This window comes from Heterodontus francisci, chromosome 5 (assembly GCF_036365525.1).
Source record: "Heterodontus francisci isolate sHetFra1 chromosome 5, sHetFra1.hap1, whole genome shotgun sequence".
Taxonomy (NCBI): Eukaryota; Metazoa; Chordata; class Chondrichthyes; order Heterodontiformes; family Heterodontidae; genus Heterodontus; species Heterodontus francisci.
In genome coordinates, this window is record NC_090375.1 from 71,140,253 (window position 1) to 71,168,035 (window position 27,783).

General features: G+C 43.1%; 1 protein-coding gene across 3 annotated transcripts in view; it reads right to left on the reverse strand.

Moving 5' to 3' along the window:
* Nucleotides 1-2,349: 2,349 nt before the first annotated feature.
* The window catches only part of lrrc69 (leucine rich repeat containing 69), a 104,132-nt gene continuing 78,698 nt past the window's right edge, over nt 2,350-27,783 (reverse strand). For 2 of the 3 annotated variants that reach the window (XM_068030824.1, XM_068030823.1), the window contains 2 exons: nt 16,850-17,023; nt 13,385-15,374 (listed from right to left, as the gene is read on the reverse strand). In XM_068030824.1, the coding sequence (XP_067886925.1) occupies nt 15,264-15,374; nt 16,850-17,023 (285 nt within the window). In that variant the 3' untranslated portion in view covers nt 13,385-15,263. Of the gene's footprint in view, nt 2,627-13,384; nt 15,375-16,849; nt 17,024-27,783 lie in introns of those variants that run through there. The other variant, XR_010974966.1, reaches the window with a different exon arrangement.

Consider the following 27,783-nt stretch of genomic DNA (forward strand, 5'->3'; position numbering starts at 1 on the left):
TAGCATACATTCACTTTTTATTTACATACTACCCCATCTCCCCCCAAGTCTCTGACTTCATAGATTCAATCTGTCAGGAGGCTTCACAACTCTCCCTTATATTGTTTTCATCAGACGTGGAAGATTGGTAGTCTTTTTCTGAACTCTTGTCTCTTGACTTGGACAACCTTCATTGAGGTTTTTAGTACCTGAGTTTTCTGAATTTCTGGTTCACCATCTGATTCATCCAAATGTATGACTGATTGACTTCTTTGATGTAAAGGAATAAGTTTTCTTTCATTTCTTCATATAACACCTTCTGAAGCTCTTAGTAAATAAGATCACTGTTGATTCTCCTCTCTCTGGAGAATAACTCCTTTGTTTTAGTGTCGTACCCATACCTTTTGCCCTTCTGACAACTTCAATAGGTTTGTGGTACAGTATTTCCTGTTATAATTAGGAGTTTGTTTCTGCCTTGAACACTCCGATAATTCTGGATTAGTATCCCTGGTAGTAATTTCTTATGTAAAGTTGGAAGGTGCTTCCTAAATTTTCTTCCCATTAACATCTTGGATGGTGCTAATCTGCATAACAATGGAGTAGTTCTGCAGTTCAGAAGTGCTGATTGGAATTCCTGATTCTTCTTTAACAGTGCTTTAATAGTTCTGATTGCTCGCTCAGCTTCTCCATTGGATTGTGAATATCTAAGAGAACTTGTTAAATGCACTGATTTCTGCAAAGTTTATGAAGTACTAATTTGCAAATTGTGGTCCATCGTCAGACACTATGTGATCAGATATACCATGTGTTGCAAAGATTTCTTGTAACACTCGAATAACTGCTTCAGTTGTTGTTGTGTAAACACGTTTAACCTCAATCCATCTAGAAAAATAATCTACTACAATTAGATAAGATTTTCCATCAAAGAGGAATAGATCCATCGGCAATCGTTCCCATGGTCTGGTTGGGTCGGGATGAGGTTCTCTCTGATCCTCTTTGAATTGCATACACGTGACAATTTGAGACCATTTCTTCAATAGCCTTTGATATTCTAGGCCACCTCACGGACGCCTGAGCCGTTTCTACATTTGGTTATGTCCATATGACCCTGGTGTATTTTCTCCAAGATCTCTACCTGGATTGACTCTGGAATCACCAATCTCTCGTCATATACCAGCAAATCGTCCACTATGGTACAGTGTCTTCTGTGTTCAAAGAAGATTTTCATCCTCTTAGCACTAGGACTCTGTTGTGGCCAACCTTGCTTGCAATATTGGCAGACCTCAATGCACTCTTCATCTTGCATTGGTGTCTGATAAATTTGTTGGAGTTTATTTGAACTTGCCGGCCATTGTGATGCAGTGACCTGCGAGTATGACTCAATTTTGTCAATGAAGGTAACATCCTGTTGAGTAGAATGGCCAACTGTCACTCTGGACAATGCATCCGCTGTCATTTGTTGCTTGCCCTGCACATATATTGTATCGTATGTGAACCTCATGAGCTTCAATCAAAATTTCTGGATCCATGGAGGCACCTTAGTGAGTTCCTTTTCGTCGAGTAAGGAAACTAGGGGTTTTGGTCAGTCTCTATGACAATCTTTATCCTATAATGTAGTCCGAAAACTCCTCAAGCCCTGGTGACTGCGAGAGCTTCTTTCTCTATCACAGTATATATTGTCTCTGTGTCGGACAATGCTCGTGACACGTACCAAACAGGTTGTCGACTTCCATCTAGCTGTTCTTGGAAAAGGATTGCCACTATCCCTGTGGATGAGGCGTCATCCGCAATTGTTGTTGGAAGTAATGGATTATAATGAGCTAAGACATCTGTCGAAATCAGAAACTCCTTGATCCTTTGAAATGTTTGCTGTTGATGTGCATCCCAGTACCATGCTTGATCTTTTCTTAACAGTTGTCGTAGAGGCTCAGTAACTTGTGCTAAATTAGGTAGGAATTTTGCCAACTGATTGACCATGCCAAGAAACCACTGAAGATCATGAATCGAAGTAGGAAGTTGAAATTCACTAACGGCTCTTGTCTTTTGCAGGTTTGCCATTATGCCGCTACTGCTGACAATGTGTCCTAAATAACAAATGTCTGTTTTTGAACACTCACATTTCTCATTGGGTGTTCGGCCTTTGTCCTGCAGACGGTTCAAAACCGCTCGAACCCTTAGGATATGTTCACCGATGGACTCTCCATGAACTAAAATTTCGTCCATCTGGCACATTAAACCTTCAAGGCCCTGTAGAATATTTGACATACTCCTCTGGAATATTTCCAGTGCTGGCATGATACCAAACTATAGACGGTTAAAACAAAATCTTCCAAAGGGAGTAATGAAGGTCATCAATAACCTGGACTTCTTATCTCATGGAACCTGCCAAAAGCCTCTATTCGCATCAAGTTTCATGAACACTGAACGTTTGCCAAGCTGTCGTCCACTGAGGATATTGCATGGACTTCTCATGTCACAGCCTTATTAAGTTAAATCTACACAAATGCAAAGATCACTGTTGGGTTTAAGAACTGGAACCATTCACAAACACCACTCTGTAGGTTCAGTAACAGGAGAAATGACTCCCTTCCTGGTCATGTCTTCTAATTGATGTTGGTCTTGCTTCATTAGTGGGTGTGGAATCTTTCTAGGCATAAAAAGACATACTGGTTTAGCATCTTTCCACAATGTAATACTATATTCTGTCTTCAGACTGGTAAACAATTTTGGAAACTCCTCTTGGAATTGACTCCCAGATTCTTGTTGCTTAACTTCTTCTAATTTCCTTATAAGATGAAAGTCAATACAAGCTCTTCTTAAAAGAGAGAACTCCTGATTCTTTAGAACATACAAAGTGTCTAATATTTGTTTTACCTTGTATTGGGGAGTGTTACCTGTAGCTTCCCCTTTACTTTGAGTTCAACCCCTCCTGGGCCATGTAACTGGGTTTCTGTTAGTTGCAGAAAATGTGTTGATAACCATGGCTATTTGTCTGATAAGATCGTTACACTCGCTCCAGTATCAAGTTTAAAATTAGTGATATGCCTGTTGACACATATATCGGCAGACCAAAATGCCTGACTTGGATCACTGATCTCTCCAAGAAAGTGCATTGGTTGTTCTGCTGAAGGTTGTTTAACATCGTTGACCATTCTATTCTTGAATGATTTTTCTTTTGCACCTGTGAGAGTATATATTTTTGTCTGACATATTTTACAAAAATACCCTATTTTCTTACAGAAGCATTCTGCTCTGTTTGCAGGACACTATTCACGTCTGAGGGTAATTTTGTCGCCACATTGCTGGCAGGGTTTAATGGTGTCTTTCGCTTCACCTCGTTGGTTTCGATCTCACCGCTGATTACCATTTGTATGTTGGTTTGGTATGCTGCCACCTTACTTAGTCTAGCTGATAGAGATACTTCAGTCTGGGTTAGTTAGAACATTGATATTTATTATATTAGAACCATATACATCTTCACACTAGTCTGTGTGACCACCAAAAACCACGCTGCATCTAGCTTCAAGTCTCTCTCATATGACCTCTTACTGCATCATGGTAGGAGGTATTCTTTACACACACTCAAGATTAACCCTTTCAGACCCTTATACTACAATGGCAAGGCAGGATCTTCAAGGTGTAAGGATGAAGTGTCATCTTCAGTCTTGCAGCCATGCATGCACACCCAATGAAAGTGTGTGAACTCAGCTGATGCTTAATGTGCCTCTGTTTGTGTCTCCACTGAATGTGCCTGCACTCAAGTGTCTGGCAGCCGCAAGGCCCAAGACTCCTCCTCTGGAGTGGAAGAAGACGCGAATGCACCAGAGGGTGCACTGTCACCCACCTCTTCTTCCACCTCCGCCAGCGCAGATACATCCATGTAGTCCACAGGGGTTTTAGATTAGAATCTGGGACACAATCTGGTGAGCATGACACAAACACATCCCAGCAGCTGAGGGAGCATGTGCCAGTTGGGACCCCAGACAAAGGCGGGATTGCTGAGGACCAGGCCCCTGTTCAACCTCGTGCTCATGATGATCCTCTGTTTGTTACTACAGGAAGTCTGCTGGATGTGGAGCCAAGCAATGTCCGAAATATGTTGGAGATGCCTGAGGTCATGCGTGGCTTTGTGCATGCCATGGAGGAGTCCATGCAAGCCATGACATCTGTCATGTCCCAGGCATTTGAACAAATGGCTTCCTCAGTCGAGAGTTTGGTGAGCTCCGTAGTGGGTCTGGTTGAGCACTCGAGCCATATGCAATCAAACTTGCACTACATTGCTATTGCCGTGGACTCCATGCAGAAAAGTCTAAGCAGGAGGGGGACGAGGAACTTGGACCTCCCTACAGGTACTCCTTCCCCTCACGGAGACAGGCAGATGCTATGAAGGAGCACGTGCAAGCTGCGCCGGGCCTTCCTCTCAGGATACCCCTAGGGTAAGCGGCGTCTTGTCCACCCATTGACATTGCCCTCCTTACCTCAAGCAGGCGAGCACACGGAGGATACTCAAGCACCATTGCTGCAGACCCCCAGTAGGATGGAGCCATCAAGGCTCCATTCCTCCAGATGATGCCCGCCACGGTCATCCACAGTAACTGGGCAGCGCACTGAGCAGACAGCCTTCACCTCAGCTGCTAACATCGGTGTAACGCCTGGACATAGTGGCAGAAAGGGTAAAATGAAACACTTTTGAGCATGAAGGTGGCACAGGTGCTGTAAATAATGTACAACTGTTCAATAAGTTTCAATACATCCTTATTTACTTTAACATTTGACACACTCGTAAATCATTTGCCTGGTTTCAGATGAAACCGAAAATGTTCATTGGAGGCGTATGGGAAGAATGCATTGATGTTTGCCAAGTATCTCAGAAAATGTCCCGTGTCCATTTCCCATTGCTATTTGAATATTCAGTCTTCAATGATAGCTGTTTATCAATTGATGGTTATTCACTTTTTCCACTACTGTCATACCTTACATTTGTGGTTCTGCGGTCACAACGTAATGGTGCTTGCAGTGGTGTGTATTCGCATCCATTGTAGCCCGTAGAAGATTTCAACTGCCAGTCACATCGAAGTGCAGCAAAGCTTCATTAAGATTGCAGCAGTGACTAAGACCTCAGGTGTATTTGAATAGAATCATAGAAAGTTTAAGGCACAGAAAGAGGCCACTTGGCCCATCGTGTCTGTGCCAGCTGAAAAACTATCCACCTATTCTAATCTCACCTTCCAGCATTTGGTCCGTAGCCCTGCAGCTTACAGCACTTGAAGTGCATATCCAGACTCCTTTTCAATGAGTTGAGGGTCCCTGCCTCAACTACCCTTTCAGGCAGTGAGTTCCAAACCATCACCACCTTCTGGGTGAAAAAGTTTTCCCTCATCTCCCATCTAATTTTGCTACCAATCAATTTAAATCTATGCCCCCTCGTCAATGACCTCTCTGCTAAGGTGAATAGACCCTTCACCTCAGCTCTATCCAGGCCACTCAAAATTTTGTACATTTTAATCAAATCTCCCCTCAGCCTTCTCTGTTCCAAGGAGAACAACCCCAGCCTATCCAATCTGTCCTCATAGTTGCATTTTCCCAGTCCTGGCAACATCCTTGTAAATCTCCTCTGTACCCTCTCTCATGCAATTATATCCTTTCTGTATTGAGGTGACCAGAACTGCACACAGTACTCAAGTTGTGGACTAACCAATGAGTTATACAGTTCCAGCATAACCTCCCTGCTGTTGTATTCTATACCTCGGCTAGTAAAGGAAAGGATTCCATATGCCTTCTTCACCACCTTGTCGACCTGTCCTGCTACCTTCAGGGATCTGTGGACATTTGCTCCAAGGTCCCTCACTTCCTCTACACTTCTCAGTATTTTCCCATTAATTGTGTATTTCTTTGCCTTGTTTGACCTCCCCAAATGCATCACCTCACCTTGCTCCAAGTTGAATTCCATTTGCCACTTTTCTGCTCATCTGACCAGACCATCAATATCCTCCTGCAACCTACAGCCATTCTCCTCGCTATCTACCACACGACCAATCTTTGTGTTGTCCGCAAACTTCTTGATCATGTCCCGTACATTTACGTCCAAATTATTAATATACACCACAAAAAATAGGGGACCCAGTACGGAGCCCTGCGGAACGCCACTGGAAACAGCCCTCCAGCCAGAATCAATTTTGTATCCACCTTGCTGCATTTCCCTGGATCTCATGGGATTTTATTTTTTTAACCAGTCTAACATGTGGGACCTTGTAAAAGACCACATCAACTGCACTACCCTCATCTATCTTCCTTGTTACTTCTTCAAATATTTTGACCAATTTGGTCAAACAAGATCTTCCCTTAACAAATCTATGCTGAATATATGTGGGAATTTTTATTTTTCTCCTCCTTGATGATGTGGCTTACTGTTGGATATATGAGGTTCTTGCTGATGTCCCTTGCATGTTCTCCATGGCCCTCATATTGATAACGACATCATTGGCATTGTTGTCCTCCCCCTCACCCTCTTCACAGACTTCCTCATCTGAGGAGGCTTGCTGTTTCTCCTGTTCCTCTGCCTGCAGAATGTAGCTGTGTCTAATTGCAAGGTTGTGCAAGGCACAGCAGACAATGATTATTTGTGACACCCTCTGTGACACTTACTGAAAAGCCCCTCCAAACCAGTCAAGGCAGTGGAATGGCATTTTCAGCATGACAATGTGTATTCAATGATGGCTCTGGTGGATGCATGAACAGCATTGTAGCTCTCTTCAACAACGCTTTGGGGATGATGTACTGGTGTCAACAACCATGTGCAAAGGGGGTAATCTTGTCACCCAGGATCCATCCGTCCACTTCGGCTAGTTACTCAAAAACTGCTGACAGCTGTGAGTTTCTCAAAATGTATGAGGCATGACAGCTCCCTGGGAAATGTGCACAAACATGCATGATTCTTCTCCTGTGGTCGCAAACAAATTGTATGTTTAAAGAGTAGAAGCCTTTGCGATTAACAGATACAGCATACTGGTTACAGGGAGCTCTAATGGCCACGAGTACAGTCGATCACCCCTTGCACTCCAGGGAACTCAGCAATGGCGCCGAAGGCTGCAGATCTTGCTGCCTGGCTGTCTTCGTCTACAGTTAAGTAAATGAAATCATCCACACATCGAAAAAGGGCATTGGTCACCTCTTTGATGCACCTATGGGTTGCAGACTGTGATATGCCACATATGTCACCCGTTGATCCCTGGAACGACCCACTAGCAAAAAAACAGTGCAGCAGTCAACTTGAGGGTGACTGGCATGGGATTCCCACCAAAGCCAAGTGGTTTTAGGTCACGCCGCAGGATTCTACAAATTTCTGTGACCATTTCACGTGACATCATTAGGTGTCTCAGGCATTGCCTCTCTGACATTTAAAGGTAATTTGTCCTTGTCCTGCAGATGCGATGACGTGCCACTGCCCATCTTTGATAAGGCCGTTCCTGGATGTTATTATTTGGAGCATCATCACCTTCCTGTTCTGCCTGTTGCTGGTGCTCAGGCATCCCGATTTGAGGGAAAAGAGCCCTCCTTCGTCTCTCTCTATGCTCTTCTTCCAGTGGTATTGGACAAATTATACAGCTGAGACTCATGTCGTTGAAGCTTTTCTGACCAATAAATAAGCAGAGCGTGGCAATTCAGCCCTCTGTTGCCTGTGAGCTAAAACATCGAGGCAATGAGCAGTTCCCTTATAGCTGCCTTTAAATTGCAGCCAGATAGAAGATATATCCACTATCGTTTGTCTCCTCCCACTCTTCTTGCAATCCTTGAGTGGCCACGTAGTTTGCATTATCATTGGAGAAAATAGTGCGCATAGAATTCAGGGCAAATCTCCCCACCTTCCAACTTCCTCCTGCAACCTTCCAGCCGGAACCCATCACCCTTGACCCACCTAATATTACCGTTACCCTTCCGTCCGTTACCATTGAACGTCCCTGCATTACCACAGACAGTGTAATGATCAGTTTATTCATGCCATTCCTCCTCCCGTTCCTACTCCCATTATTAAGGAAATGCCTTGATCCTCCTCAAATCGACCTGACCATTGTTGCCAAGTCCCATTCCCCTCCCTGTGAAGTTGTCAAATACCCAAACATTAGTCTTGACCGTCACCCCCTACAGAATCCATTTGCCCCCATTGACTGTGACCATTCCCTCTGCTTGTCGGTACCCTCAATTTGCCCCATAGATCCCTGACGTTGACAGCACTTATCCCTCCCTTTAGGCCATTGCTGACTATCTTCTGACTGTAATGCTCTAATCAATACACCACCCCCGCAGCTGCCAACATCCAGCTTCCGCATCAACAGCAACAATTCCGCACCGTGGACACGCCGCTCCACCTTCACCTGCTCCTCCATGCACCCCATCACCCCACCCTGTCCTTCTCGAGTACCCTCCCCCACTTCTCCAAGCACCCGATCACTCCACCCTGTCCTTCCTGAGTACCCTCCCCTGCTTCTATCTGCACCAGATCAACCTACCCTTCCCTTTCCGAGAATGGTACCATGTGGGAATTAAGTTATGTGGAGAAATTACAGAAGCTGGGTTTGTTCACTTTAGAACAGAGCGAGTGAAGGACAGATTTAATAGAGGTGTCCGAAATTATGAAAGGTTTTGATAGAGTAAATAAGAAGAAACTGTTTCCAGTGGCAGCATGGTCAGTAATCAGAAGACACAGATTTAAGGTAATTGGCAAAAGAACCAGAGACAACATGAGGAAACTTTTTTTTGTTTTACACAGTGCCATGTAGGCCCCCACCTGCCAAGAATGAAGCACATTAATTTCTCCACATGGACATTAAATTTCAAATTGTTGCTGGGAAGAAGAGAAGGGCTATTAGAAGAGTTTGCAGGCCCCTGGCTGGAAAGACAATGTTTGAATATTAACTGACAGTGTCTGGACAAAGGAGCTATTCCCTGATCCAATTCAATCCACAAACAGACGTGGTCAGACCAGTTAGTCACATGACTAACTGGGTGTTGCAGAGTTTGAACTGAGAGTTTAAATTGGAGAGACAGTGTTTGAACTGGCAGAAAGCTGTTTGCTTCTGGATTGAAAAGACCCCTGCTGGCTGGCTCGCCACAGCCTCTCCTGTCTGCTCCCATCTCTTTCTCACAGAACTCCAAAAATCCACTGAAGACACATGAACCCCAGGAGAGAAAAGTCTCCTACAGTGAATAAGGTTTAAGAAGAATACTGGGCCCCAAGGAAAAGCAAGATCCACCTACAAGCAAGGACTAGACCCCTAACAAAAGCTCTTCAGATATTGCTTGAAACTTTTCCACTTTATTTCTTCTGTTCTTTTCTGTCCCTGTCTGCATGTGTGTATCGCATATGCATGCTCGCGTGGGTGCATTGTGTATCCATAGACATTAACCAAATTAGAGCTGAAGTTTAATAAAATTTCACTTTTCTTCTTGAAACCTAAGAAAGCCTGGTTGTGCTGGTTTATTTGCCTTATAATTGGAAAGGGGTGAACAAGGATTCACCAAGGGGGAGCTAAAAACAGTGTGTTTAAAATTAAAAGCAAAATACTGTGGATGCTGGAAATCTGAAATAAAAACAAGAAATACTGGAACCACTCAGCAGGTCTGGCAGCATCTGTGGAAAGAGAAGCAGAGTTAATGTTTCGGGTCAGTGACCCTTCTTCGGAACTGACAAATATTAAAAATGAATATAAAAAAAAATTAAACCCTGTTATAGTAAGACCAGGTGAAGGCTGAAAGGGAGCCCTAGGCCTGTTTCTCATCTGGTCATAACAACAGCGAGTTGTTAAGATCTGGAATGCACTGTTTGAGACGGTGGTAGAAGCAGATTCCATGATGTCTTTCAAAAAGGAATTGTTCAAATACTTGAAAGGGAAAAATGCACAAGGCAATGGAGAAAGGGCAGGGAGTGGGACTAATTGGACAGCTCTTTCAAAACACTGGCACAGGCACGATAGGCTGTCTTTTGTGCTGTACCGTTCTATGATCTGGCTGGATTGTGACTACAATTCTGTCTAATAAAATATAAGCATACAGAAATACAGGATATGTCCATTTCGTGCATTAAGCCCACCACATCCAGACATAGTTCAGTCACATACAGCATCTTCCTTACCCACTAGTCATGCAATCTCTCAGGAAGATAAATTTGAGATTTTTATTGATTCTTCCTTTGATTTAGATTGAGAACATTACAGCGCAGTACAGGCCCTTCAGCCCTCGATGTTGCGCCGACCTGTGAAACCATCTGACCTACACTATTCCATTTTCATCCATATGTCTATCCAATGACCACTTAAATGCCCTTAAAGTTGGCGAGTCTACTACTGTTGCAGGCAGGGCGTTCCACGCCCCTACTACTCTCTGAGTAAAGAAACTACCTCTGACATCTGTCCTATATCTATCACCCCTCAACTTAAAGCTATGTCCCCTCGTGTTTGCCATCACCATCCGAGGAAAAAGACTCTCACTATCCACCCTATCTAACCCTCTGATTATCTTATATGTCTCTATTAAGTCACCTCTCCTCCTCCTTCTCTCCAACGAAAACAACCTCAAGTCCCTCAGCCTTTCCTCGTAGGACCTTCCCTCCATATCAGGCAACATCCTAGTAAATCTCCTCTGCACCCTTTCCAAAGCTTCCACATCCTTCCCATAATGCGGTGACCAGAACTGCACGCAATACTCCAGGTGCGGCCTCACCAGAGTTTTGTACAGCTGCAGCATGACATCGTGGCTCCGAAACTCGATCCCCCTACTAATAAAAGCTAACACACCATATGCCTTCTTAACAGCCCTATTAACCTGGGTAGCAACTTTCAGGGATTTATGTACCTGGACACCAAGATCTCTCTGTTCATCTACACTACCAAGAATCTTCCTATTAGCCCAGTACTCTGCATTCCTGTTACTCCTTCCAAAGTGAATCACCTCACACTTTTCCGCATCAAACTCCATTTGCCATCTCTCAGCCCAGCTCTGCAGCCTATCTATGTCCCTCTGTACCCTACAACATCCTTCGGCACTATCCACAACTCCACCGACCTTCGTGTCATCCGCAAATTTACTAACCCACCCTTCTACACCCTCTTCCAGGTCATTTATAAAAATGACAAACAGCAGTGGCCCCAAAACAGATCCTTGCGGTACACCACTAGTAACTAAACTCCAGGATGAACATTTGCCATCAACCACCACCCTCTGTCTTCTTTCAGCTCGCCAATTTCTGATCCAAAGCTCTAAATCACCTTCAACCCCATACTTCCGTATTTTCTGCAATAGCCTACCGTGGGGAACCTTATCAAACGCCTTACTGAAATCCATATACACCACATCCACTGCTTTACCCTCATCCACCTGTTTGGTCACCTTCTCGAAAAACTCAATAAGGTTTGTGAGGCACGACCTACCCTTCACAAAACCGTGCTGACTATCGCTAATGAACTTATTCTTTTCAAGATGATTATAAATCCTGTCTCTTATAACCTTTTCCAACATTTTACCCACAACCGAAGTAAGGCTCACAGGTCTATAATTACCAGGGCTGTCTCTACTCCCCTTCTTGAACAAGGGGACAACATTTGCTATCCTCCAGTCTTCCGGCACTATTCCTGTCGACAATGATGACATAAAGATCAAGGACAAAGGCTCTGCAATCTCCTCCCTGGCTTCCCAGAGAATCCTAGGATAAATCCCATCTGGCCCAGGGGACTTATCTATTTTCACACTTTCCAAAATTGCTAACACCTCCTCCTTGTGAACCTCAATCCCATATAGCCTAGTAGTCTGAATCTCAGTATTCTCCTCGACAACATTTTCTTTCTCTACTGTAAATACTGACGAAAAATATTCATTTAACGCTTCCCCTATCTCCTCTGATTCCACACACAACTTCCCACTACTATCCTTGATTGGCCCTAATCTAACTCTAGTCATTCTTTTATTCCTGATATACCTATAGAAAGCCTTAGGGTTTTCCTTGATCCTATCCGCCAATGACTTCTCGTGTCCTCTCCTTGCTCTTCTTAGCTCTCCCTTTAGATCCTTCCTGGCTAGCTTGTAACTCTCAAGCGCCCTAACTGAGCCTTCACGTCTCATCCTAACATAAGCCTTCTTCTTCCTCTTGACAAGCGCTTCAACTTCTTTAGTAAACCACGGCTCCCTCGCTCGACAACTTCCTCCCTGCCTGACAGGTACATACTTATCAAGGACACGCAGTAGCTGCTCCTTGAATAAGCTCCACATTTCTATTGTGCCCATCCCCTGCAGTTTCCTTCCCCATCCTACGCATCCTAAATCTTGCCTAATCGCATCATAATTTCCTTTCCCCCAGCTATAATTCTTGCCCTGCGGTATATACCTGTCCCTGCCCATCGCTAAGGTAAACCTAACCGAATTGTGATCACTATCACCAAAGTGCTCACCTACATCTAAATCTAACACCTGTCCGGGTTCATTACCCAGTATCAAATCCAATGTGGCATCGCCCCTGGTTGGCCTGTCTACATACTGTGTCAGAAAACCCTCCTGCACACACTGGACAAAAACTGACCCATCTAAAGTACTTGAACTATAGTATTTCCAGTCAATATTTGGAATGTTAAAGTCCCCCATAACAACTACCCTGTTACTCTCGCTCCTGTCGAGAATCATCTTCGCTATCCTTTCCTCTACATCTCTGGAACTATTCGGAGGTCTATAGAAGACTCCCAACAGGGTGACCTCTCCTCTCCTGTTTCTAACCTCGGCCCATACTACCTCAGTAGACGAGTCCTCAAACGTCCTTTCTGCCGCTGTAATACTCTCCTTGATTAACAATGCCACACCCCCCCCTCTTTTACCATCTTCTCTGTTCTTACTGAAACATCTAAATCCCGGAACCTGCAACATCCATTCCTGCCCCTGCTCTACCCATGTCTCCGAAATGGCCACAACATCGAGATCCCAGGTACCAACCCATGCTGCAAGCTCACCCACCTTATTCCGGATGCTCCTGGCGTTGAAGTAGACACACTTTAAACCAAGTTCTTGCTTGCCAGTGCCCTCTTGCGTCCTTGTAACCTTATCCCTGACCTCACTACTCTCAACATCCTGGACACTGGAACTACAATTTAGGTTCCCATTCCCCTGCTGAATTAATTTAAACCCCCCCGAAGAGCACTAGCAAATCTCCCCCCCAGGATATTGGTACCCCTCTGGTTCAGGTGAAGACCATCCTGTATGTAGAGGTCCCACCTACCCCAGAAAGAGCCCCAATTATCCAGGAAACCAAAACCCTCCCTCCTACACCATCCCTGCAGCCACGTGTTCAACTCCTCTCTCTCCCTATTCCTCGCTTCGCTATCACGTGGCACGGGCAACAACCCAGAGATAACAACTCTGTTTGTTCTCGCTCTAAGCTTCCACCCTAGCTCCCTGAATTTCTGCCTTAAATCCCCATCTCTCTTCCTACCTATGTCGTTGGTGCCTATGTAGACCACGACTTGGGGCTGCTCCCCCTCCCCATTAAGGATCCCAAAAACACGATCCAAGACATCACGAACCCTGGCACCTGGGAGGCAACACACCAACCGTGAGTCTCTCTCGTTCCCACAGAACCTCCTATCTGTTCCCCTAACTATGGAGTCCCCAATGACTAATGCTCTGCTCCTCTTCCCCCTTCCCTTCTGAGCAACAGGGACAAACTCTGTGCCAGAGACCTGTACCCCACTGCTTACCCCTTGTAAGTCGTCCCCCGCAACAGTATCCAAAACGGTATACCTGTTGTTGAGGGAAACGGCCACAGGGGATCCCTGCACTGCCTGCTGGTTCCCTCTCCTTCCCCTGACGGTAACCCATCTACCTACTTCTTTTACCTGAGGTGTGACTACCTCCCCATAACTCCTCTCAATAACCCCCTCCGCCTCCCGAATGATCCGAAGTTCATCCAGCTCCAGTTCCCTAACGCGGTTCTCGAGGAGCTGGAGTTGGGTGCACTTCCCGCAGATGCAGTCAGCAGGGACATTCTTGGCGACCCTTACCTCCCACATTCTGCAGGAGGAACATACAACTGCCTTAACCTCCATTCCCACTATTCTAAATTCCCAACAAATCTACCAGCAGTCCCCTGGTCCTCCGAAAACAAAAGGGAATTAACTTTTCACTTACACTGAAACTGACCTCCCAGCTGCAAGTTCGCTCCGTACCTCCGCTTCTGTCAAAGCTGCTGCAACCAAAACCTTTAGATTTACATAAAATTGAATTCTTACAAAAAGGGTATCCTGCAGCTGGCCTATTCTTAGGTATCTAATATTGTTCCATCATCTGTCAGTGCTGTTCTGAGCAAGCTGAGAATGTGGGAGACAACGCAGTCAGATTCTCCCATTTGATGTTTCCCTTCCTTAGGAAAAGCATCTATTTTCCACTTAGTCCGTCTTAGAACAGCATGTCTGAGATCAAAGGAGGGAAGGAAGAATGGATGGTTGGATGAAAGCTTTCTCTGAATGAGGAATATGTTACTTACATTCTTATAAAAATCCTCCACATACCATAGGAGTCCAATCCTGGAATACACAGGAAACTGGCCCTCTTTGTATAAATAAAGAACCCAAGGTGAGGACTGATATTTTAAACTTCAGGTGAGCTTTAACTGATAAGTCCAGATAACAATTTTTGTTAAAAATATGAGGATAACTGCAACTAACAGCCCTTCAGACATCTGTTAACACAATGGTCTTTGACATTTACCTAGGAGGTTAGAGCACCATAACAAGTACCGAACTAACCATTTTGGCAATCTTTGGAAAGGTGTCCAACATGACACAAATCACTGATTTACAAGCTGTCCAAGTGAAATAAGTGTAACATGGCTGTCTTAGCGAGTGCATCTTGAACTCTACGCTCCGCTTTCAATTCATGGGAAGGCAGGCAAAAGAAAGGAATTTTCTGTTGTAGGTAAAACACAGCAGTTACTTTAAGCAGGAACTAAAGCATGAGTATGAAATGACAATATGGGGTTACAAAGGGCATTTTCAGTCTCCCAAAGGATGGATCACTATTTAAGTAACATTAAAATTTAACAAAAATGAAGACATTTTTGAAACAGGCATGATATAAATAACATTTGTATTCTAGTGCTTGGGGATATGGAAAATGTGTAATCCGTTAATAGCCTATATGACCTCTTGTTATTTCTTAAATCGCGACCTAAAATGTATGTTATTTGCAGTTCCCTACAAAGGTCGTCTTCAGTTTATTAATGTTCGTTATCCAATATTGTCAGGTTACATTACTCATGGTATTGCTATCCCGTAGAATTGATGGCCTGGTTCATTAAAACATTTGTATGAACAAAGCAAGGCTCGGACAGGGACAATGTGACCAGGACTGGTCATGCTAATTTTCTGAAAGATAGAAAAGAATAAAAGAATATAAATCACAAAACAATGCGATATACTTCATTTTCACATTAAAAAACTATTAAATACTAAGAATAAATTACAGCTGGGACTAAAAATTTGCACTTGAACTTATTAAATTATTTATGAAGAAAAGTTTGTCAAATGATTTGCCACACAGGCCATAGAGAGACAGACTCATGCTACGATGGCATTAATCAATAGAATAACTTATTAAGGATACCTTTTGCTAAATTACTATTCTGTTTCAATCTCTCACCCCCCAGGCATGTTTCTATATATATATTTAGTATCATTAATAAACTTAAAATTAAAAAGAAAATTGAGCAATGGCTGAGAAATCCATTGGCCCTGAATATCTGCAGGCCGTCCATTCTGGCCTAATTTCCAGGATATGGCTGTTGCTGACCTTCATTGTTGACTCCACCAAAGTATGCAGAATATGGGGGATAACACCCACATATATCATACCCACGGCAATAGGGGCACATAATGGGTGCTCAAATTATTCTGTTTCAATTTCCCTGGGAAGTTGAGAATCCCAGCAGATGGCCCCTCTCTTTCAAAACATTGTTTAAACAGCCTATCAGCCCCTGTAATAAGAGGGCTGAAAATGCTATTAAAGTTTTTTTTAAATCTAGAGATTTCCATCTGCAGAGTTCATGACCTAGGTGTGTACTCCAGGCTGGGCTCTACTTCCACTGGACACCACACTTGTCTTTATTCAGCATATTATCCAGGAATAAGGAGGCTCTGGACCAGGTAGCATCCACAGCCTATGCGCCCTTTGATATGGGGTCTCACATTGAGGTGGGAGGTCAATTCATCTAAAATAGGTATGGAAACTGCTGGAGAAAGTCGGGACTCAGGGGAAACTTGCTGTCCCGGGAAGCACAAATGCTGGCTCAAATGTCATCCAAGGTGGCAAGCAGAGTCTGGAATGTGCAGGAGACATTCGGGAGGGGTGTGAGCGGTGGCTGGCAGCGGCTGCAACTTCTGCACTACCGTTCCTCCCTACTCCACAATAAGGTAAACAAAAATGTTACCACTTACCTTTTGGGAGGCAACTTCCAGCAGTCATTTAAGGACTACTGGCTATGCTGCCAAGAGCCTGAGAAAACTGACTATGGCATGCATGACACGTGCTGCAGTCAGCTGGTAACAAATTTTTAACAGGGGCTTGAAACAGGCACTAGATCCCCTATTTATATGTTCAAAGAGCCCAATGCCTATTTCAGGCATGGGACCTGGACGTCTACACAGGAGGATCTTTCACCATATGGCAGATCAGTGCAGAATGTGCATACACATCGTCTGCCATATTGAACACTAAATTTATTTCTTTTGGAATCTTTATATACTTCTGTTCCATATTATTATAAAAAATCCAATTATTTCATCCAAATATCTGTTCCATTTTTGTTCTATATGTAGATAATACTTGAAACAAAATATTTTACCTGTGTTAGATCAACAAAGCTCACACACTCAAGCCAAGTGTTCAGAAAGCTGTTTTCACATACAGCGCATAAGCTTGCATGTTCCAATATTTTTTTCGCTTCCGGGTAATATTTAAGAGTTTCATTGAATGAATTACCCTTCAGCTCTTTCAGGATATACCTTGCTGTAATTTCCTTTAAATTATAAACAGAATATACAATTAGGCGAGCAACAATGGGATTGTATACTGACGTTTCACTTCAAAGATGTCCATCTAAATACAGCTCAGATTAATTAGACGAAATCTAATCTCAGGCTGTGGTGACAATCCGAAGTGAAATGATTTTGTATAGCTCCCAGTTTCAATTGCTACTGCATATAAACCTGCATCACACAATTACCCATAATTCACTATCAAGTAGAAGTTAGTAGTTTTAATTAGAAGCCACAAATGGGTGACTGTTGTGAGAAATGGAAATACTGTATTAAGAATAATAGCATATTAGATAAATACATTGCATGTTTTGATGCTGAGCTATATAAACAAGAAGGTTCATAGTATAATCTACATTTGTACTGAGTTAGCTGATCTTAGCGCGGGAAGCAGCCAAGGACTAAAATGGCCTCACCACATTCAGGCTAAGGAAGAAAGTAAAATAAACCAGAGTATCCATGCCCAATTTCTACCCAGTAATTCCCTGCCAGTCAAACAGCCTTTTTTCCCCCATCTCAAATATTTTTATAACAAATAAACAAAAATATTTTAACAATTAATAAAAGATACACAGTTTTCTTTCTCCTGAGTTGCCCATGACAGTGTCTTGAATTCCTGGAGATGGGATGGCAACCCTACCATCAACACTCACTATATTGACTCAAAAATAGGCATTTAACTGAAGTACAAAGCAGCAGCCAATATCTGTGAAACTGTACTTCCACATGAGTCAGTGTGTTCAAGTGAACAGGGGAGCAAAATGATTAAAAACACACACACACTGGTGAGTCAATGCAGAGCAAGATTTTGCTCAGATCTAATCCTTAAAATGCTTGATACTCGCAGTTCTGCCCTTAATGTGAGAATTTTAAAAGTAAATTGAACAGATGAGAAGTATCCAATTTAGCAATCACAATGTAGAAAGAAAATAGATCATTAAATACAGCTTCTTGGTAGCTTTGTAAAGCTGGTGTATATAGATTCAAGACATCTAACATCTGTGCAGTTATGACTGAATAACAAACCTCACTGTTTTTAGGCTAAAATACACAATTTATTTTAAAATTGACACACCGCTGGTAACTTTAAGTGGAACAAAATAAGGAGCAAAAGAGGTGCGAAGAGTGGAACCACACATTAGGCAAAAAAATTAATTTTGAATTCATGGGACATCTGCGGACGCCAATAGTAAAATAACAGATGCTGCAGCAAATTTCACTGGCAGCTGCCCACAATTCCTATCTTGCCAGATACCAATTATACAGGAACTTTGAATTTAGGGCATACATTGGGATGTCAGCAATGAGGTCAGTAGGCAGTGGTGACTGATATAACATTATTTCGCTCTATGAGGGAATAACCTTATCGCATTTTTTTTTTAGAGATACAGCACTGAAACAGGCCCTTCGGCCCACCAAGTCTGTGCCGACCAAGAACCACCCATTTATACTAACCCTACAGTAATCCCATATTCCCTACCACCTACCTACACTAGGGGCAATTTACAATGGCCAATTTACCTATCACCTGCAAGTCTTTGGCAGTGGGAGGAAACCGGAGCACCCGGCAAAAACCCACACGGTCACAGGGAGAACTTGCAAACTCCACACAGGCAGTACCCAGAATTGAACCCGGATCCCTGGAGCTGTGAGGCTGCGGTGCTAACCACTGCGCCACTGTGCCGTCCTCAAATTTCACCATCTTCGATGGTGGGATTCGAACCCATATCCAATGGACTTTAGCCTGGACCTCTAGATTACTAGTTTTAGTGATATTACCACTTTGCCACCACCTCCATGTCTGTGTTTACCCACAACACCTGCATTCAATTCAAAAACAGCTGATAACATGTTATCATTGCCAGCTATTGTACTACATGCTGCATTAAAAATACATTTGGCTTGCTCAAGATCTGCTTTTGTTAGCTTATTTCAAATCTACAACACAAGACCTGTAAGGCCTTATTACAAGTTCCTGCATCAAATAAAATGCTGCAATTTGCATGCAGTTTAAGTAAACATCAGTAGGGGATGGCTGTGAGACAGATGCCCCTATTGACCCCATCCGATATCCAGATGTGCAAGCAGTATCGTAAGAAATGACGAGCAGTCATTTTGTAAAGACACGAGGGCTTAGAATTTTAAAGATGTTGCCTCCATTTTACAGGTTTTCATTGGGTGCTAAAACACCTGAAACAGGCAATAGACCCTCTGCATTTGCAAATAGAATCACAACATTTCAGGGCAAGAACCTCCTCAGCTCTAGGACAAGGACTTGATCACCCTCAGGTCCTGAATTGTGCTCCCCGGAATAAGGTTGTATGACTACTTTATCTGGTAAAACTGTTATATGTGAATGTCAGTAAAATTAGAAAATTATAGCGTCCTTCTTGATTCTTGACTTTTCCTGCATGGTAAAAGAAAACTCTACAGTGTGGATATTCATCTATGCAGATGATCACTACCCAATTTCAAAAAGTTGAGATTATTCTGCGCATCCTGATTCCCTGAGCAGACTGGAGAATACATGGTCATGAATGGCAGCCCTTGCAAGACACAATGGTGTGCCTTCCACTTGAAACACTGCCGGGAAAAGCTCCAGATAATGTGGGATAGTGTCCTCAAGCATTGAGTATCCAGTGTACCTTTTGAATCTGTAGAATGTGCGTAAAAATCCTTTGCCTCGAAAAAGGATAAATAAAATCTCAATTCAGTTCATGTAATATTGTGATGTGTTCAAACTGTTTAGTAAACATAATGGAATTAAATTCTTGCTTGCTAATATATTTAAAGTATGCAAACAGTAGCTAATTCACCTGTGACATGCAGTGAAACAAAATCCAATTAGTTTAATTACAAGACACAATACTAATTCAGTTTAAGTCACATGATTGGACCACAGAAGCCTGCTTCAACTCATTATATTCACTATCCTTTCCACTAACCGGACATATACAAAAATTAATTAGTACTATTTTAAGATGCAGTACAACTTGCACTGACTGATTGTAAACTAAGAGAGCAAAAAAAAAATTACACTCATATATCGCCTTTCATGATCACCAGGCATCCCAAAATGCTTTACAGCCAATGAAGTATCTTTTGAAGTGTAGTCACTGCTGCACTGTAAGAAATGCAGCAGCCAAGGTCTCACAAACAGCAATGTGATAATGACCAAATAATCTGCTTTTGTGGTGTTGACTGATAGATAAATATTAACCAGAAATAACCCCCCTGCTCTTCTTCGAAATAGTGCCATGGGAACTTTTACATCCACCTGAGAGGGCATATGGGGCTTTGGTTTAACATCACCTCCAAAAGATGGCACCTCCAACAGTGCAGCGCTCCCTCAGTACTGCAATGGAGTGTCAGCCTTGATTTTTGTGATCAAGTCCTAAAGTGGGGCTTGAACCCACAAACCTCTGACGCCATGACAAGAGTGTTGACACATTACTGCTTCATCATACATAATCTCTATTACCCTGTGTGTAATAGTTACAATGCTTCAAGGTTTGTTTTTCTTTGCACAGCCCAATTTTTTTTTAAAGCTACAATTTAGTTTTCAGTTGAATCTCTTGCTTGACTATTATTATCCTCAATAAAATTTTGTTTTTGTAATATGTTTTCCTTATCAGTTGTGGTCAATGATGCAGTGTGATTATTCTCTGCTACCCCTCCACCCAAAGTTCTCCAGTTGTGAAGTTAAATTTACCACAGAATCATCAACTGTTACAAATAAGTACTGTACTGCACACTGTCCGAGGGCTAGGCTGCATCAGTATTTGAAGTCATGTAATAGCAGTGGTGATTAAATGCAATTTACATTTACATCATCTTTGTAATTAAAAGTGCTGACAAGGTGAATCAGACTTACAAATTTATAACTCCATCACAGCACAACACCCTATAAGAATAAAGGATAAGTGTTATGTTTTGTACCCCAAGCATGAAGAAACTAGACTCACCATTTCTGTATGTTCATAGGTTTTATTCAGATGGCTGACCAGATCTGTCTTAGTTTCACTTTTGGAATCACACCCCCTCAGGGTTGGCTGACAGCGTAGTGAGCAGCCTTATAAACACAGCACAGAGCAATCAATCACTGAACAATCAAACACAATGTATTTTCCTCCCTATAGATTAAGCAGCTTATTTTGAATTAAATCTTCATTAACATCAACCAGACATATATTGAGTCATTACTTAGAGTCTGTTTGTTCCTCTAAGTACACAAGTAATCTTCGAGATATAGAGGTCTCCTACAATGGCGCCGAGATCAACAAAGACATGGTTGTGGTTCAGCGCGATCATCTTGATGAGGTAGATGATCAACATCACAATCGCTAATCAGATTGTCAAAATCTACAGGTCTACTCACAATCAAGCATTTCGCATTGGTATTGTCACCCAAAAGAGACAAGCGTTGGTACCGAGCATCCATTTGATCTGCGACAGAGACAACGCAAGTTGTGGTTGTGATTTGGACGTTTGATGTGAACCCAATATCCGACTACGAGTCATGGTTTCCTTGCATGTTTGCTTATTCGAGTACACTTTTACTTTGCCTTGTCGCTTCCCGATTTCTTCTGTTTTCAATTTGACATTCATATTGGCTGGCGGTGACGGCTGAAGAATGGTCAGCAGTGTGCAAGGTTGCAATGAATCATAAGTTTCTTTACGGTCAGACAGCGTGAGATGGATGGCTTACTTAATGCAGTATGCTGCCTGCCACCAACTCTGCCTTCAATTCCTCTCACATCACAAGATTCACAGTTGTGTGTGAAAGTACTGCGACTACACTGTTTTTGATGTCGCAAGTCGCTTCTCTATTGCTAACGCTGTGCTACGATCAGGTGAGTAGGGGTCACAAGGCTCCCTTCTTGCCTTTCCTCTTATTTGACCGCAACAGGGTTTATTCCTTTCTAAACAGTGGATGTGATTACCACTTCAGTGAGTGTTTTACCTTTTACCTTTGTCGTGATCGTTAAAGAACCAATCCAACAGGTTTTCTTGAGTTTAAACAAGAAAAAGCTGAGTTTATTATACTTAATAATCTAAACCAATCTAAATAATAAAACTACACTACACATTCAAGCACACACTCACACCAGAATCATACACACACAAGTCGATTACAGAGTGATGAGGGGAAGATTTGTGACTGGATTAGAGACCAGAACAAATAAAAATTAATACACAGTCCGTGGGGTTGGATGATTCCGTTGCCTTCCAGCTGAAGTTGTGTCCTTGAAGTCTTTGACTGGTAAATGTGCAGTCTGTAGCTGGCTTTTCTTGTAGGCTGAACTGTAGGTGCCTTTCTTCCCTGGTATCTTTGTCTTGGATCCAGCAACCAGCAGCTAGACTTCGCAGACCCCCACCAGGTCTTCTGGAGAGGGGGAGAGAGAGAGAGAGAGAGAGAGCCCTTCTGGCTTCTGCCCAGAATACGTCACTAGCTTGTCTCCTTTTTCCAAGGGAAACTCCCAGCTTTCACAGACATGGATAGATGGTCACATGACTGCCTCTGTGTATTGTCAGGAACCTTTTAATGAGATTCAAGTTTAGGAATTTCAGTCCCTCAGGCCTCAGACTATTAATGTTTACACCTGGAAGGTTTGGCCCTTTCAAGGATAACGTCCCATGATGGCTTCGAATGTCCTTCCAATGAAAGCAATCTCCCATGGTTCACAAAATAGAGCAAGCCATTGTTTTAGGTACAGGCTCATCAGACATATGTCTCCTCTTTGAGGCCTTGGAATGTGCAAGGTGTTCAAATGCAAATGGCGGTGGCCATTTTGGCTGCCAGCCTTTTTTAAAAAAGTTATCTGTAGAATTTCAGCTCTTTTTGTTTCATTAAAAGTTTAATGTAGGTTTCCAATCATTGAATTAAAAAATCCTCCTTTGGCAGAGCAGGTTTTCGTGACAACTGTCTGCGATAGTGGTGCGGCTAACCATGTCAGTTATTCGGTTGCGTGAACCTGCGAGATACTTGACCTCGAAGTTATACTGATGAAGGTGATCGGACAATCGGTAGATGCATAGAGGTTGATGACTGTATCCTGCGTGGCTAACAATGTAGTCAGCAGCCTACGAACATATGAATTAGGACCAGGAGTAGGCCACTTGGCCCCTTGAGCCTGCTCCGCCAATCAACAAGGTCATGGCTGATCTGATTGTAACCTCAGCTCCACATTCCCACCTACCCCCAATAACCTTTCATCCCCTTTCTTATCAAGAATCTAGCTACCTCTGTCTTTAAAATATTCAAAGATACTGCTTCCACCAAGGAAGAGAGTTCCAAAGACTCACGATCCTCTGAGAATCACAGAATAATACAGTGCAGAAGAGGCCCTTCGGCCCATCAAGTCTGCACCGATGCATTAAAACACCTGACCTGTCTACCTAATCCCATTTGCCAGCACTTGGCCCATCGCCTTGAATGTTATGACATGCCAAGTGCTCATCCAGGTACTTTTTAAAGGATTTAGATTTAGAGATACAGCACTGAAACAGGCCCTTCGGCCCACCGAGTCTGTGCCGACCATTAACCACCCATATTATACTAATCCTACACTAATCCCATATTCCTACCACATCCTCACCTGTCCCTATATTCCCCTACCACCTACCTATACTAGTGGCAATTTATAATGGCCAATTCACCTATCAACCTGCAAGTCTTTTGGCTGTGGGAGGAAACCGGAGCACCCGGAGGAAACCCACGCAGACACAGGGAGAACTTGCAAACTCCACACAGGCAGTACCCAGAATTGAACCCGGGTCGCTGCAGCTGTGAGGCTGCGGTGCTAACCACTGCGCCACTGTGCCGGATGTGAGGCAACCCGCCTCTACCACCCTCCCAGGCAGGGCATTCCAGATCGTCACCACCCTCTGGGTAAAAAAGTTCTTCCTCAAATCCCCCTTAAACCTCCCGTCCCTCACCTTAAACTTGTGACCCCTCGTAACTGACCCTTCAATTAAGGGGAACAGCTGCTCCCTATCCACCCTGTCCATGCCCCTCATAATCTTGTACACCTCGATCAGGTCACCCCTCAGTCTTCTCTGCTCCAGTGAAAACAACCCAAGCCTATCCAACCTCTCTTCATAGCTTAAATGTTCCATCCCAGGCAACATCCTGGTGAATCACCTCTGCACCCCCTCCAATGCAATCACATCCTTCCTATAATGTGGAGACCAGAATTGCACACAGTACTCCAGCTGTGGCCTTACCAAAGTTCTGTACAACTCCAACATGACCTCCCTGCTTTTGTCATCTATGCCTCGATTGATAAAGGCAAGTGTCCCATTGCCTTTTTCACCACCCTATTAACCTGCCCTTCTGCCTTCAGAGATCTATGGACAAACACGCCAAGGTCCCTTTGTTCGTCAGAACAATAATAAGAAATATGCATGCTAGCGTGGGGCGCGGTATGTATCCGTAGGCGTTAATCGAATTAGAGTTTAAGTTAAAAGTTTTAATAAATTTACTTTTCTTCTTTAAACCTAAAAAGGCCTGTTTGTGCTCATTTCTTTGTCTTATAATTGGAAAGCGGGGAACAAGGATTCACCAAAGGGGGAGCTCAAAACACAGTGTGTTTAAAATTAAATCCTGTTACAATAAGACCAGGTGAAGGCTCCTAGACACCTTTCTCACCTGGTCGTAACACATACATTTCTTTATGTGGGTTGAAATGCATGAGGACTGACAGAGATGCTTTGATGTTGTCATACATTGGCTTTACTCTAGCCGCTGTCACTTTGTACCCATGAAAGTCAATCTCAGATGCCACAAATGTGCATTTGTCCTTGCTCTGAGTGTCAAATTGTATTGTGCAAGTCGAGCAAGCACTGCAGATAACTGAACATGTTCTGCTTTGTCCCTTACATGGATGACGATGTTGTCCCTCAAAGTCTGACAAGACCGAAGAGGCAATCTTCTAGAAAGCGCTAGGTGCTGAACTTAGTCCATAGGGCATTCTGTGGTACCAAAACATGCTGTCATGTGTAACAAAGGCTGTAAGATTTTGGCTTCGCTCTGTGAGCAGTACCTGAAGCTAGCTCCATCACATCGAACTTCATGAAGATAGTGGAGTCATGAAATGATGCTAATAGTTCTTGGATTGTAGGGAGTGGGTACTTGTCCGGAATAATTGGTTTTGATGACCAACTTAAGGTTAACACATCTAAGTTCTCCACTTTTGTATCGCGCAATGACTAGTTTCGATATCCATGGGGATGAGTTGATTCGTTAAATGATACTGTCTGCTTCCAGTCGTTTCAGCTCCTGTGACATTTCAATGCAGATTGTGAACGGTGACCATCTTAAATTTTATAAAACAGGTAGAATTGACATGTCAACGCGAAGCATGACAGTATCCCTTAATCTCTCCAAATCTGGTGAATAAGGAAGGATACTGTTGTGCATAGTTTGCATCATCGATCACATTAATATGTGCTCCGGTGGGGTCTGCAAGTTTGAAGCCAGGTTTATCAAACAGGATTACTCCCATAAGGCTCATGCCTATGGCCACATAGAATATGAACTTGTCTAGGTTGAAACTTTTGTAGCACACTAGTACTGTGATCATTCAGAAGACCAGGATGATCGCGTCATTGTAAGCTCGATGAGCATCTGTCACAGGAGTGAGAGAAAGCTTCAAAAAATAATATAAGGCTCAATATGAGTACTTTTGCGTCCACATCAATGAGGAGCAACGCTGAAATGACCGTGATTGTGTCTCTGCAATCCTTGAACTGACCCCCGTAAATGGGACCGGGTGCTCTACTGTTTGCGATAGCATATGTTATGTTTTGCTGTTATAATGGGGACACACTAATCATGCAGGCAAGATCAGTGGATCAAAAGGTAGGTTCTTTTATTGAAGATACTAATTTGTACACAGCAACACTGGGAAAGGACTTTACACTGTTGATCCTGTGGCTACTTGCAGCAAGTGCTTAAAAGTCACAAGGGTCTGTGCATCACAATCTGACTCGTGATTGTCAGCCGTTTCAGATACGCTCCTCAAAGCAATCATGCAGCACTTAAAACAATAACACAACTGTATATACATACCATATTTCACTCTCAGGAATAGGTTCCTCCACACGTCAAGCTGAGAAAGTCTTCTTCGTCTTCGATAACCTGCATGCCTTTGCTAAGTGATTTGTCTTTGAGAATGAGTTGCACTTTCTCCCTCATGCCGGACATGGTGTTTTGAATCCATGGGTACCCTCACAATTGGGCATATGTTTGAGGGTGCCTGAACGTGATAGGGCAAATGTTGATGAGTCCGTAACCCTTGCACTTGAGCAGATTGGGCAAACTGAGTCTGTGACCCTAAGCCTGAGAGTGTATTTTGTGTAACATCTTTGAATCCAACATGCGGATTCAATTTGGATGGCCAACGTCATTGCCTTTTCCAAGTCAAACCATCATCCTCCATGAGTAGACATTCCCTAATTTGTGGGATTGAAATTTTACAATTAGTTGGTCATGAATTAGTTCATTAGTGTGCCAAACATGCAGGTAGAAGCCAACTGACACAACGTTGCCACATATTGTTTTATGGGCTCACCATTTCCCTGGCATCTCTGGTGGAACATTTATTGTTCGATAATCACACTTTCCTGTGGGCCAAAGTATTTCTCGAGAGCACTTACTGCCTTACCGAATGTAGACCTATCATCCGTTAGCTGCTCGAATATACGCTGGTCCTTTGCTCCAAGGCAATACATGAGTATTGCGTTCATATGGGTCACTGCTACATTCGTACCGATCAAGTAGGTTTTGTTATGAACAGGTGAGAAAGAGGTCTAGGGTTCCCTTTCAGCCTTCACCTGGTCTTACTGTAACAGGGTTTAATTTTAAACACACCGTGTTTTTAGCTCCCCCTTGGTGAATCGTTGTTCGCCGCTTTCCAATTATAAGGCAAAGAAACCAGCACAAATAAGCTTTCTTAGATTTAAAGAAAAGTGAAATTTTATTAAACTTAAACTCTAATTTGGTTAATGCCTATGGATACATGATGCATTCACGCTAGCATGCATACGCGATACACACACAAATAGAGACAGAAAAAAGCAGAAGAGAAAATAAAGTGGAAATGTTTGAGGCAATCTCTGAAGAGGGTTTTTGTTATTGTGCTTCGAGGTCGCTGTAGAGTCCTTGTTTGTAGGTAGATTTTGCTTTTCGTTGGGACCCAGTATTCTTCTTAAACCTTGTTCACTGTAGGTGACTTTTCTCTCTTGGGGTTCATATGTCTTCCATGGGTTTTGGAGTTCAGTGACAAAGAGATGGGAGCAGACAGGAGAGGCTGTGGCGAGCCAGCCAGGAGAGGTCTTTTCAATCCGGGAGCAAACAGCTTTCTGTAGACTCTCAGTTCAAACTGTAGAATTCAGAAATCCCCAGGTTGCAATGCAGGTTAGTCTTGTGACTAACTAGTCTGACCATGTCTTCGCTCTGTGTATTGTATCATCTGAGCAGGGAATGGAATGTGCTTCTCTGCCTTCGATATATGTTAGTATGTAAATTTGTTTTTTCCAGCCAAGGTCTGGTAGTCCTTGTAACAGGCCTTCTCTTCTTCCCAGCAACAATTTGAAATTTAATGTCCATGTAGTGAAATTAATATGCCTCATTCTTGACAGGTGGGGGCCTGCATGACACCTCCACACCCAGCGGAATGAAATGTGATTTGAGAAAAGGCGCATTTCATTAAAAGGGTTGAGAGAAAATATATTATAC